This window comes from Balaenoptera acutorostrata, chromosome 7 (genome assembly GCF_949987535.1).
Source record: "Balaenoptera acutorostrata chromosome 7, mBalAcu1.1, whole genome shotgun sequence".
Classification (NCBI taxonomy): domain Eukaryota; kingdom Metazoa; phylum Chordata; class Mammalia; order Artiodactyla; family Balaenopteridae; genus Balaenoptera; species Balaenoptera acutorostrata.
This window is the reverse complement of record NC_080070.1, coordinates 2,613,267-2,625,416: the sequence shown is the minus strand read 5'-3', so window position 1 is coordinate 2,625,416 and position 12,150 is coordinate 2,613,267. Positions and strand designations below refer to the sequence as shown.

Here is a 12,150-nt window from a genome sequence, read left to right as displayed (position 1 = left end):
ATTGAGGTGAAAAAACTAAGATTAGAAGTCTAGTGAGAGCCGCTAGTTATAGCAAAGCTTCCCATACTTAAAGGACCAGATGCTCCCTATATATTTGAAAATATGTTTTCATTATTAATAAAGGAAAATGTAGCAAACTTAATGTGAAAGTACCCAAACCCTAAAGTCCTGGATAAATTTCCCAGTGGTCTACAAACTTCGCAGTGTGTAATAGGAATAATACATTGTCATGTCTCTTTTTTTCCACAGTGAACTTGAAGATGACTTACTTGGAGAAGATTTGCTCTCTGGCAAAAAGGTAAGAAATACAGATCTTCCTGAAATTAAATGATAGTCATTTAATTGCATTTAAAATATAGGAGTACATCTTATGCATGGGATGTGTTACTGGAAAGTTGGGTATAGATTAAAATTTTGTGAATCGAATTACTTTTTAAATGCACAAAGAGTTGAGTGTTTAATTTGTAAGTTCTTTGCTAACTTAGAATTCAAGCCCTAAACCCTTTGAAGCAAGTACTCTAGCTCCTGCTACGCCAAGGCACTCTAGCAGGCACTGAATCTATGAAGGCGGCAGCAAAGCTGCCACTTGCCCGAAGGAAGTGGCAGCTCTTTCCTTAACATTCAGTGGTTAGTATTTGCATACTGGAGCTGGGATTTACTTTTTGGGAATATTCAGAGATAAGCATAAAAATAAACATACTCAAATATGATAAATATTCAGATAAATAAGAATAAAAGTCTAAAACCTGATGTAGGTTTTTCTAAACTCTTGATCAAGTAAAATCTTGGAAGCAGTTATCGTTGATGTGTATATCTATTTATATATCGTGTGTGTATATGTATATATGTAACTCTACATATATATATATATATATATTTTTTTTTTTGGCTGCGTTGGGTCTTTGTTGCTGCGTGTGGGCTTTCTTTAGTTGTGGCGAATGGGGGCTGCTCTTCGTTGCGGTGCGCGGGCTTCTCATTGTGGTGGCTTCTCTTGTTGTGGAGCATGGGCTCTAGGTGCGCGGGCTTCAGTAGTTGTGGCGTGTGGGCTTAGTCGCTCTGCAGCACGTGGGAACTTCCCGGACCAGGGCTCGAACCTGTGTCCCCTGCGTTGGCAGGCGATTCTTAAGCACCGCACCACCAGGGAAGTCCCCTGCCAATATATTTTGAACAGTATGAAACATTAAAAATAAAAAGCCAAAAATTAAAGTGAAATACTGAATTTTTATTTTACTTATTAACAGTTTAAAGACACTTGTTATTCTCACTAAATATCAAGATAGCTTTTCATGCTTAGTTTTTTTAAGTCTTCAGATTGTGATGGCTCCTTACTGTCAGTTGTTTTCAAGCTCATTGTACTCTTAGGCGATTGGGCCACATCAGTTGTCTGATCTATCAGATCTGATTACATTTTCCTTTTCCTTTTATAATTTAGTTGATGAAGGTCTAGTACTAGAAGTACCAGCTTTGCCATTTTCCTGTAACTTACTGTGTTGCATTAACATCTTCTCTAATACATGAATTTGCTGTAGCCGCTCTGTTTTCTGTTTCTTATTGCACCATAGGCCTGCAGGTGTCTTGGCTTTGGCCTCCCCCAACATTTTCTCCTTTAAAAAGTGGCTCTGTCATCACCTGTAACTCTAAGTAAGGATTAGTTCCCGTTACCTGTAAACCCACTTGATCATAGTGACTGAAAGTGAAAAACCAGGGAGAGTGCCCCTCAGCCTGCCCATGTTGAGCTTGTGCTCTGGCCTCAGGATGCCGCATGTGCAGTGTGATTTGGGGGGCCAGGGCCAGTCCTTCTTGTGTCATGGTCATAGAGGGGAGGGGAGGACTGTGTCCTTTCTGACTCAGTGAATTAGTTTGCACATCCTTGAACTGCACTCACTGTACGTGGGGCTCCACTACCCTAACGTAGACACATTTTTTTCCTTTGTAATTATTTAAAATGCTTTAGTGAGGAATACCAATTACATGTTACAATGTTTAAATGTAGTAAAGTATTTGGACATGAAGTTGGAGTTCTACCCTTGGGCAAGGCTGATGTATCATAGTTTGCCCTGGGTTTCTATCAGGGAGCCCACCTGGCCCTAATGACTTCACCGGCATTCTTGGCCACTTTCTCTTACTCTTTTTTGCCCTGCTTTCCTGCAGACCACGCTGACCAGAGTCCTCCCTAGCTATTCCACTCTTGCCTGAGGAAACACTTCACTCCAGTTCATCTTTAAGTAGAAACTCAAGTCCTTTTTTCCTCCTCTTTCTTCCCTTGTGTGCGTGTTGTCGGGGAGTAGTAACGCACACACACCACAGAAATCCTTTTAATAGGGTAGGGAAGTGTGAGGTGCCCCGGGATCTAAGAGACCGGCATGCACTCATGCAGCCTAACAAAGCCTGGAACTGTAGAAATTTGACCAGTTGGCAGAATCACTAGGCTGCTTCTACTTACTGATCTGATGAGTAGACAAGCCTGTCAAGAACAGGAGAGAGGGTCTAAGTTGTGTTTATTTTCATGTGTTCATCCGTACTGGGCAAACCAGAGTTTTCTTTTAGTCCATTACCATTTCAGTTGGGCACTCTAGTTATCTAAAATCTGCTTATTTCTAAAATTCAACTATTTTTTTCTTTTGTTGTGCTAAATTTAGTCAGATATTAAGGATACCATTTTTTTTATGATAAGAAAAAATTACTTGTTTATAGGGTACTGCCAAAGGACTCGTTCCTTTTTTTTTCTTTCGTTAAGAGTTATAGTAAATATGATCATTATGCTTGCTGCTTCTATACTTATTTGACTGTGCATCTAAAAATTAGTCTGGGGCTTCCCTGGTGGCACAGTGGTTAGGAATTCGCCTGTCAGTACAGGGGACACGGGTTCGAGCCCTGGTCTGGGAAGATCCCACATGCCGCGGAGCGACTAAGCCCGTGCGCCACAACTACTGAAGCCCACGCGCCCTAGAGCCCGTGCTCCACAACAAGAGAAGCCACTGCGGTGGGAAGCCCGTGCACGGCAACGAAGAATATCCCCTGCTCGCTGCAGCTAGAGAAAGCCTGCGCACAGCAATGAAGACTCAACACAGCCATAAATAAATAAATTAATTAAAAAATAAATAAATAAAAATTAGTCTGGGGTAGTTAGCCAGTAGGCCATATGTAGAATCTAGACTGTCAAATGGTTATATCAAACTGAGAAAACTTTCTGAATGGCAGATGTTTTAATAACAAGGTTAGAAACAATCCAGTCAATGTAATTTTGCACTTTTGTAACAAGTCTTTTTTGTGGAAGTGACATGCATTAATTAGATTTCTTACTTTAATTAGAATCAATCGGATTTGTCAGATGAGGAGCTAAATGATGATCTTCTACAGAGTGATAACGAAGACGAAGAAAATTTCAGGTACTCAATATTAGCTCATTAAAAATGTTCTTTAACTAAATTTCTAGTAACTAATTTATAATTATAGTGGGATATAAATGATAATGTACTGTATCTTTAACCTATGATTATATTGTAAACAGGATATTAATATAACTCTTTGATGTGGAAGCCATATATATTTTTCTATAAATACATCAACTGTTTAAAGTCAGTGTTGGTCTTGCATTTAACGACCTGAGAGCTCTGTTGAGTGCTGGTTATAAAAGTTCAGTACAGGTATATGCACTGCTCTTTTAAAGAATTCCTTTATTTGGACGGGGGCAGTGGCCTCCGACTCTTAATACTGTTGGTCACAGTTTGATGTTACTGCTTTTGTTTTCATTTTAGACAGTTTTTATTTATACATATGTAGCAACTGAATTGCCATTTTGAAAATTCCTTTGGACTGTACTTCGACTCTAGTTGACTATCTGAATATAGTTGTTTTAGTCTGTTTGGGCTGCCATAACAAAATATCATAAAATGGGTAGCTTACAAAGATCAGAAATTTATTTCTCACAGTTCTGGGAGCCGGGAAGTCCAAGGTCAAGGTGCTGGCCTGGTTGGGTTCTAGTGAGGACCCCCAGCCCTCTCACTGTGTACTCACATGGTTGGAAGGTGGGAGGGAGCTCTCTCGGGTCCCTTTTGTAAGGGCACTGATCGCATTCATGAGGTTCCACCCTCATGACCTAGGCATCTCCCAGAGGCTTCACCTCTAGACACCATCACGTTGGGTGTTAGGATTCAACACATGAATTTGGGGGGGGGGGGTGGGGCACAAATATTCAGTGCATGGCAATAAAGAATATCTTTCTGTTGCTGACATAGTAATGCAATTATAAGAAGAGGAAGAGGCATTTAGTATACTCTGTTAGGTGGAATAATTTTTTCAGTTTTATGAGGAAACATTTATTGTGAAAATATAGAGACACTTCTTGCTTATAAATGTAGTTAACAAATATATTCCATTCATTGTTGAGCTATAGATTTGTAATAGTTTTTCTAACATAAAGTAATTTTTATGGGTAACAAGTTTTAAATTAATCTATTCTGTCAGTTATTTGTTTCCCAATTCCATTCTGTGACATCATTATTAAATTTTGATCTTTTGAGTTAGTTAAGTTGCCCTTGAAATAAACCTTTGGAATTTTTTTAGCCATATGTCTTCAAGTGTATGTGGCATGTTCAATTTTTTGTTAGGATTGGATACTTAATAAGTGTAAACTTAGATCTAGCTACAAAACCTTGCATTTTAAGTGTTATTATGCATTTTTAATTGTTTGACATTTATCTGTTGTGATTTAACAGGTGGAATATGATTTCTTTTTTGCAGTTTTAAAACTGCCTTCGTTTATTTTACTCAGAAATTAACTGTTTTTTTAAAATTTGTGGCTAGTATAAACTTTAGTTGAACATTGAAATTATTTTCATGCAGATTTTTAATATTTTGATTTTTTAAATAGGAGTTTATAGTTTGCGTCATAGATTTAAAAAAGAAAACAAGTTGTTCTTAAAATTCCATCTGTGATTTTCTGTTTATAGAGTAATACTCCTAGTTTTACCTGGATGTTTTAGAAAATAGATACCACCCGTTTCATTTTGGAAGTTAGAATGAAACGTAGTCCATTTGCTTTCAGTCCTGGACTTTTGCCAGGTAGACCTGTTTCTCATGGTTGGTCTGATTCTCCCGGTCAAATAAGCTGCAGCTGATGATAGAGGGGGCACCTTATGCAGTAGGAGTCTGGTGCTGGCCCTGTGTACGTATAGCGCACTGAGCTCTGCGGTGTGCAGGCGGAGTTTGTAGTGCTGGCTTAGTAGGTAGCACGTTGAGTTTTGCTTTCAGTCATTGTTGTTGTCAGTGTGCCTTGATCAGTCACTGGAGTAACTTTTCACCAGTCTTTCTAACAGTTAACTTATGCAATGATTTAGTTTTGAGCTTCACTCCAGTTGCCTGCCTTTCTTTGTATTTTTGTCCCCTCTAGTTCTCAGGGTGTCACAATTAGTCTGAATACCACATCTGGCATGGTCACATCATTTGAACTGTCTGACAACACTAATGACCAGTCTGGAGAACAGGAATCCGAGTATGAACAAGGAGAGGATGAACTCGTTTATCACAAGTCTGATGGATCTGAACTGTATGCTCCTGAGTACCCGGAAGAAGGACAGTATGAAGGCCACGGTGCTGAGCTGACAGAAGACCACATCCAGTACGTGGGGGAGCCGGAGGAGGAGCAGCTGTACAGTGACGAGGTGTTAGACATCGAGATCAATGAGCCTTTAGATGAGTTCACAGTGAGTCTTTCTCCTTTGTATGGCTGAAGATAGCATGGCTGCCTGGGTATAGGTTTCTAGACGGATTTGAAATCTGTTTCCCTCCCCTGGGAGGGTGGGAAATTAGACCTTATTATCACTGTCTGCCAGTTTCTTTATCTGCGCTATGACAAAGTTTGTGTTGACAGCTTGTTTGGCCAGAGGTAATGCTCCTTTGTCATCCTGGAAGGCTGTACAGAATCATGACCTTGAGGAAGAAAACAGCTTTGTGTGGTGGAGATACACTGTCAATTGTTAGAAGTACTTAATGCAGGGCTTTTATCCAGGCTTTAGACAAGATCTGATAAAGTCCTTCTAAGGTGAAAAGATTATTGACCTGCTAAAGACATCTTTAAGGTGCTAATATTCCAGAGTGATTGATGTCCTGTTCATTCATCCTTTTTTGTAACCGAGAACTGTCTAAACATGAATAAAGAGATTGGAGGTTAGTTTAGGAAATGTCACACACAATTTGTTATCTGTAATCAGGAAGCAAAGATTGCACTGATTTTTATTTCAGAAAGGTGGTTTTGGTTGGTAGCTTTTTTTTTTTTTTTTTTTTTTTTTTTTAGGTTGAACTGTCAAGAAAGAAAAAGGTATTAGTGAAAGATGGCTCATCTGTCTTCATGATTTATCATTAAAAAAGATTTGTTTTTGAAATAAGCACTTAACGAAATTTATGTTGGAAGGACATGACCTCCATAGGTGCAATAGAATCTTAGGGTTTTCAGGGTGCTAGTCTCCCCCGAGGTGCAGTGTGAGTGGGGCTGCTGGAATGGGGTGGAGGCATGCAGCGTTAGGGCTAGAGTTCTGCCTTTATCTCTTAATGTTTCCATTCAGAGTAGGTAATTTTTCAATTGAGAAAAAATGTGTGTGTGTGTGTGTGTGTGTGTGTAGTTTTGAAAGACACTAATTGTTTATGTGGAGCCTTAGAATATTTAGTTCCAAACACAGTTGCATCTATATATCGCAGTGTTGTTTTTAAGATTTATTCTTTTTGAATGCTTTCTCTTTAGTAGATACAGTAATGAAAAAATGTTTCTGGGTTTGGTAAACAGAATCCTGTAAAAGGCATCATGGGTCCTTGTTTTTTCGATAATTCTGTAATGGTTTGTTTTGGTAATAAACCCTTCAGTAGTGTGGACAGGTACTCTCTGGTTTACTGGTGTGTCCATATACTATGTTAAAGTGAGACACTGTGATTTAAAATGATTCTTAAAAATTAAGCCAAGATCTTTTAAAAATGTGCCCCGTTATTCCCTGGTTAGAGTGTTTTAGTATTTCTACTGCTCATCCCTAAAATAAGATGGTCAGTCAGTCACATCCCTTGTAAATTCAAAAGCTCAACAGATATTTACCAGTGTCCAAGCAGTGGGGATGTAAGTATTTCTGAAATATGAAGCATGAAGCATGGCCCCTGCCTTCTGTCAACTTAGACTTTAGTGGAACAAATCACAGTGTGGAAAGTGCTTGATAGCACTTATACATGGTCATGTAAGAGGTATCTCTCACTTTGGTGTTCTTGCAGTTTGTTGTAAAGAGAATTTTTAGTAAGTGAGGACTTTCCCTCTCTTATTTTCCAAACTTGAGGCTACATTTAGGCCCCTCGTTGTATAAAATCCAACTTAACTATCCAGCATTTTGTGCCTAAGATTCAGGTATTGAAAAGAAAAAAATGCAAATTCAATATACTCACAGTACTTCTCCACATTAAAATAAATTTTTTCAGAATTAAAAAAAAAATCTTAAAGTAAATAAATTTACTTAACTGAACGTGTCCAAATATTTTCACAGAGAGTTGTGAAGTTTAAAGGTAAGGCGAAGTTAGACGTCTTCCTGTGAGCAGTATCGGCTCACCTCAGTATATCCAGCTTTATAGCCACACTCGTTCCTTCCCTTCTTCCCGATTTTTTGAAGATTATTGGTTTCTTTATAGTTATCACAGTGGTAGAATCTGGCACTGCCTCTTCTTTGCATGGGAAGAGAAAAATGGACTTAAGCTGTGAAATACTTTTCTCCAGCTCTGCAGTGCGGGCCTCTTACTGTCTTCTTAGGCTGTCACTGGTGCACAGATTAATTAATTATTCATTATTAGAGTAACGAACATATGAGTAGATTGCAGTCCTGTGTGTCCCAGTGGTATTTTAGTTTATTAAATGGTTTATTTAACTGTGGTTCATGTCCTAGTTAGGACTTGTTAACTCGTACTCTAAAGCTAGAATTAACTGTACTCATCACGAGTATGTTCTATTTGAGCTCACACGTAACGTCACAGGGAGGAATTTTGTGTATAACTGGGAGTGGAATCATAAAATCGCAGAATTTTACAATTGGAAGGGACAGTCTTACATATGAAGAAACTGCGTTTTCCCACAAAAAGTTGGTAGTAAATTGTGGTGTTCTTTCCTTTCATACTCAAAAAAATTTTTTTGAATTTTGCTGTCCTAATCTTGAGAGTGAATTGGGATTTGATGTAAAAACTTGTGTTCTTGTATTAGGAAGAGATGTATATTATTTATTATTCAACAGAATATTAGAACACTGTCAGATGATTTATACTTTTGAGCACAACCAGATTTACTTAGTGCCTTTAAAGTTAACATAGATTGAGATTTCATAAAACATTGTTCTGTAAAAACAATTTCAGATTGGTAATTTATGTAATGGATAGCAGATTTTTGTTTCCCAGAGAGTTCAGTGGTGTAGACTGTTCTCCATTGTATGTTGGCTGAAAATTTTGATTAGCATCGTATCCGACAGTTCTGCTCTCCGTGAATCATGGGTAGTGATAGTTGCTCTTTTAGGTAGGATGGTAACAGTTTCTTTTGGGAAGTAAAATGCAGTGTGTTTGGACAGTCTTGAGAGACAGTTGTGGGGACTAAGGTGGTCTGTCACCTTGGGTACAGCTGCTGTTCTTTGTAGAGAGACTATTGGATTCTGGGCAGTAGGGCTGTGCAGGTCCCGCAGCTGGTCCGCTCTTCCTTCCTGCCTATTGTTCACTTGAGCTGGTGGCCAGGGGCACTGGGGAGTTCAGCTCCCCTGGAGGGGATCAGATCATGTTACTTGTAGTGATACCTGTAGGAGCCCTTCTTTCCTTGCAGTTGTTGTTTCTAGCCAGCTTGCCTGCTTCCTTCTCTATGCCCTCAAGAGATGCCTGCCTGCTGCCATGCCCTTACATTTCATGCAAACCTGGAATCATCCTTCTAATTCAAGGGAGCGGCTGATGGAGCAACTAATTCTAACATGTAATTTTAATACAGCTCCTGAGTTGAATTGAATTGCCCATACTTTTGTTGTCTTCTGTTGCTATAAAAACGGTTCGAGTTGGGCATGATTCCAGCCCGCGTACTGCTGCTGAGCTGCTGTGTGCAAGCACATACACACTTTCTTTTAAGATTATATTTACTTAGTGTTGCTTTGAAGAAGAGCTACTTGTCAGGGCCCTTGGAGGTTGAAGCAGGGTCCGTGTCACTCCCTGTAGCGACTGGGTTGGCGTACTGCTCTCTTGCTCTCATGAACACCCAGGGGAGGCCCCATTCTGGTTTTGTGCTTAGTACTTTTCTGCTCAGTCTGATAATTGCCATAGTAAAATTTGCTAACATAACTAAGCATGAGTCATGAAGGTGAAAAGTGCTTAAAAACCCCAAAGCTATATGAGAAAAACTTACTTTCTCTTTAATGGCTGTTAGGATGAAGAATACTTGCAGGCTTGTGGGCAACAAGGGATGAAAGAGCAGGAAGACTGTGTTGCTGAAGAGGAATTAGATGAGATTACTGATTCCCAGGTTGCTCCTGAAACTGAAGAGGTATTTGTTCATCTTTTAAAAAGAGTCCAAAAGTTTGCTGGAGTTTTTTTTTTCTTCTAGATTTAAAATGAGCATCCTTTTAATATTAGCGAAAAGTTGATACATCTCTTCTTTGAAGTATGAGTGTAGTTTAAAAAAAACCACAAAAACAAAACCCTGAGCTTTCTAGAATCTTTGGACAGTGAGTTCTGGTTAGCTGTGGCTTCCAGATAGCTGTTTGCCCTTTGAGTGTTAGAATGTTTTAAATGTTTTATGGGAGTGTGGGTAGAAATGTTTTGAAATGCGCAGTATATGTTAGTGCTTTGAAAGGAGTGCTGTAATTATTTCAAATTAGTTAACGTTAGTTAATTTTGACCATTATTCAAAAAATACTGCAGAGTTCCCTGGATTTAGGTGCTGTGTTAGGTATTGAAGAAACAAGGATGATTGAGAAGCTTGGTTCTTGTGCTCAAGGTACTTGCAGCCTCATAAAAGGGAGAGAAGACGTGGGCAAATTCCAGTGATGTAAACATAGACGTAAACCTCCCGGAAGAGAGGCTCAGGTACATGCTTTAGCAGCTCACACAGGGGACCTCTCCGGTCGGGTGTGTGTCTTGAGGATGGATTGGGGAACCGGGGTGGGATGTGTTGAGGCTTTATGGAAGAGGTAGCCTGTGAAGTAGGTCTGGAAAAATAGATGTCATTGGACGAATAGAGGTGTGCTCTGAGATGGAGGCTTATAGATTCTGTTTTCCAACCTTAGAACTTGTCCCATGGGTCAAGCATGTGAGCCACAAAAATCATTCTATAGTCTTAGAACTTGTGGGTTAAAATTTTTTTTTTCCTTATTAATGTTTTTTCTCACTTATTTTCCTTAATACTTTTTTCCCTCTTTTTCCCAAGAGATCATGAAAAGTGATATTTCACTGGCTTAGGTCATTTCCTTTAGGTTTTACACCAGTGCTTTAGAAACTCAGTATACAAAACATTTACCCTTTCTTTTCCCTAATATAATGCTACGGCAGAGTATATGAACACTTACAGACACTTTCTGGGACACATCCTTGCTTTTCCCCAACGAGCTAAATTTAACTTCTCTTTTTGTGCTTTCTCTCTGTCTCTCTTGCTATTTGAAATAATTTGAAACTTAGAGAAAAGGTAGAATAGTAGAACGCTCCCTTTTCCCAGATTCTTCAATTGTCGGCAAATATATTTAGCCCAAGGAACCAAGACAAAGCTAAAGAAGATGTTAAGTAAGAAATGGTTCTCCTACTGGTGACTGCTCTGTTCTGAGTGACGAGCCACGGAACCGAGGTTCAGGGAGGCCCGATTTATGCGGGTCGTGTTTAGCACCACGTTGTGCCCAGCGCAGAGCCAGTAAGAGCCTAGATTAGGTCAGACCTGTGAAAGGGTGTTTTGGCAAAAGATCTCTGAGAGAGAAATCTAAGAAGCTGTTAAGGCCGGGGGGGGGGGGGGACAGACGGAAGTGGCTGTGGAGGTCATTCTGGGGGTGAGTAGTTGAAAGGGAAACCTGGGAATCCAGCGCCCATTAGTTAGTTCATGTCCTCTTCATTAGTTTGTAGTATTTTGTAGTTGGAAAATTAATTCCATTGTTTTTTTTTCCCCCCAGTAATTTATTCTTTCAGCATTTTAGGTAATACTTCTCCTTACTCTGATAATGTATTGTGTTTGTAGCATATTTTAGAGTGAGAAAAGGTTTTGTAGATTTCAAGCTTTAACTGATCTCTGGAGATATAAACTATTATTGTAAAGCAGTTAAAGAATAAGAATGCTAGTAGGTGTTATGCTATTGCTTGGGTGCCTTCTGGAACTGATAAGGTATGACTTGTAGATCTAGATGTTTCCGACTTTGGTTCCTGAACTGTATTCATTAAAATATTGAAGCAAAAGTGGATTATTATTTTAAAAAATGGTAATCTTACCTTTGATTTTCAGTGTCTTCTGAACAGAGAGATTGAGGGAGAGAGTTATCTTTGGAGGAGCATGAATGATCAGACCCAGCCCTCAAGTAAATGAACTCATAACATGTATGAGTTAATATAACAATATCTCAGACATACTTAGGAAGGCTTAATCATTGGGGGAAGAGTTAGATCCCTTCCTTGTACCTTATGCCAATATTGATCTCAGATTAATTCACACCAAACTTTACATGTATTAGAAGAAAATGTTTTAATGTTTTAATAATGGTGTGTTAGCCTTAGGCTTATCTGCAAAACAGAAAACTCACCAAATAGTACAAGTTTATTTCTCACTGATGTCAGAAAATTCCAGAAGGCATTTCAGATCTGGTATTGGCCTCACGAGGTAATCACGTACCCAGGCTTCTTCCAGACTTCCGTGGTACAACTCAAGGGCTGCTGGTCTTACCATGGTCCACATCCAAGCAGTGGGTTGCAGGAAGACTGAATGAGACCATGCCCACCCTTTGAAGACACGTCCCAGAGTTCTCAAACAACACTGTGTAAACATCTCATGAGTTACGTCTTAGTTACATGGCTGTACTTCACAGCAAAGGAGACTGGTGAATATAGTGTTTTATTAGGTGACAGCATGTTCAGTTAAAGCTGGGAGTTTCATGATTAAGGACGTGATAGAGAATGAGTAAAAATGAGTACCAA

At 39.2% G+C, this 12,150-nt stretch overlaps 1 protein-coding gene across 8 annotated transcripts in view; it reads left to right on the top strand.

Moving 5' to 3' along the window:
- RBM33 (RNA binding motif protein 33) overlaps positions 1-12,150 on the top strand; it is a 114,419-nt gene that overhangs the window by 20,772 nt on the left and 81,497 nt on the right. For 6 of the 8 annotated variants that reach the window (XM_057549616.1, XM_057549615.1, XM_057549612.1 and 3 more), the window contains 4 exons: positions 250-298; positions 3,313-3,389; positions 5,393-5,705; positions 9,413-9,529. In XM_057549616.1, the coding sequence (XP_057405599.1) occupies positions 5,433-5,705; positions 9,413-9,529 (390 nt within the window). In that variant the 5' untranslated portion in view covers positions 250-298; positions 3,313-3,389; positions 5,393-5,432. The remainder of the gene's footprint in view (positions 1-249; positions 299-3,312; positions 3,390-5,392; positions 5,706-9,412; positions 9,530-12,150) is intronic. The other 2 variants (XM_057549618.1, XM_057549613.1) reach the window with 1 other exon arrangement.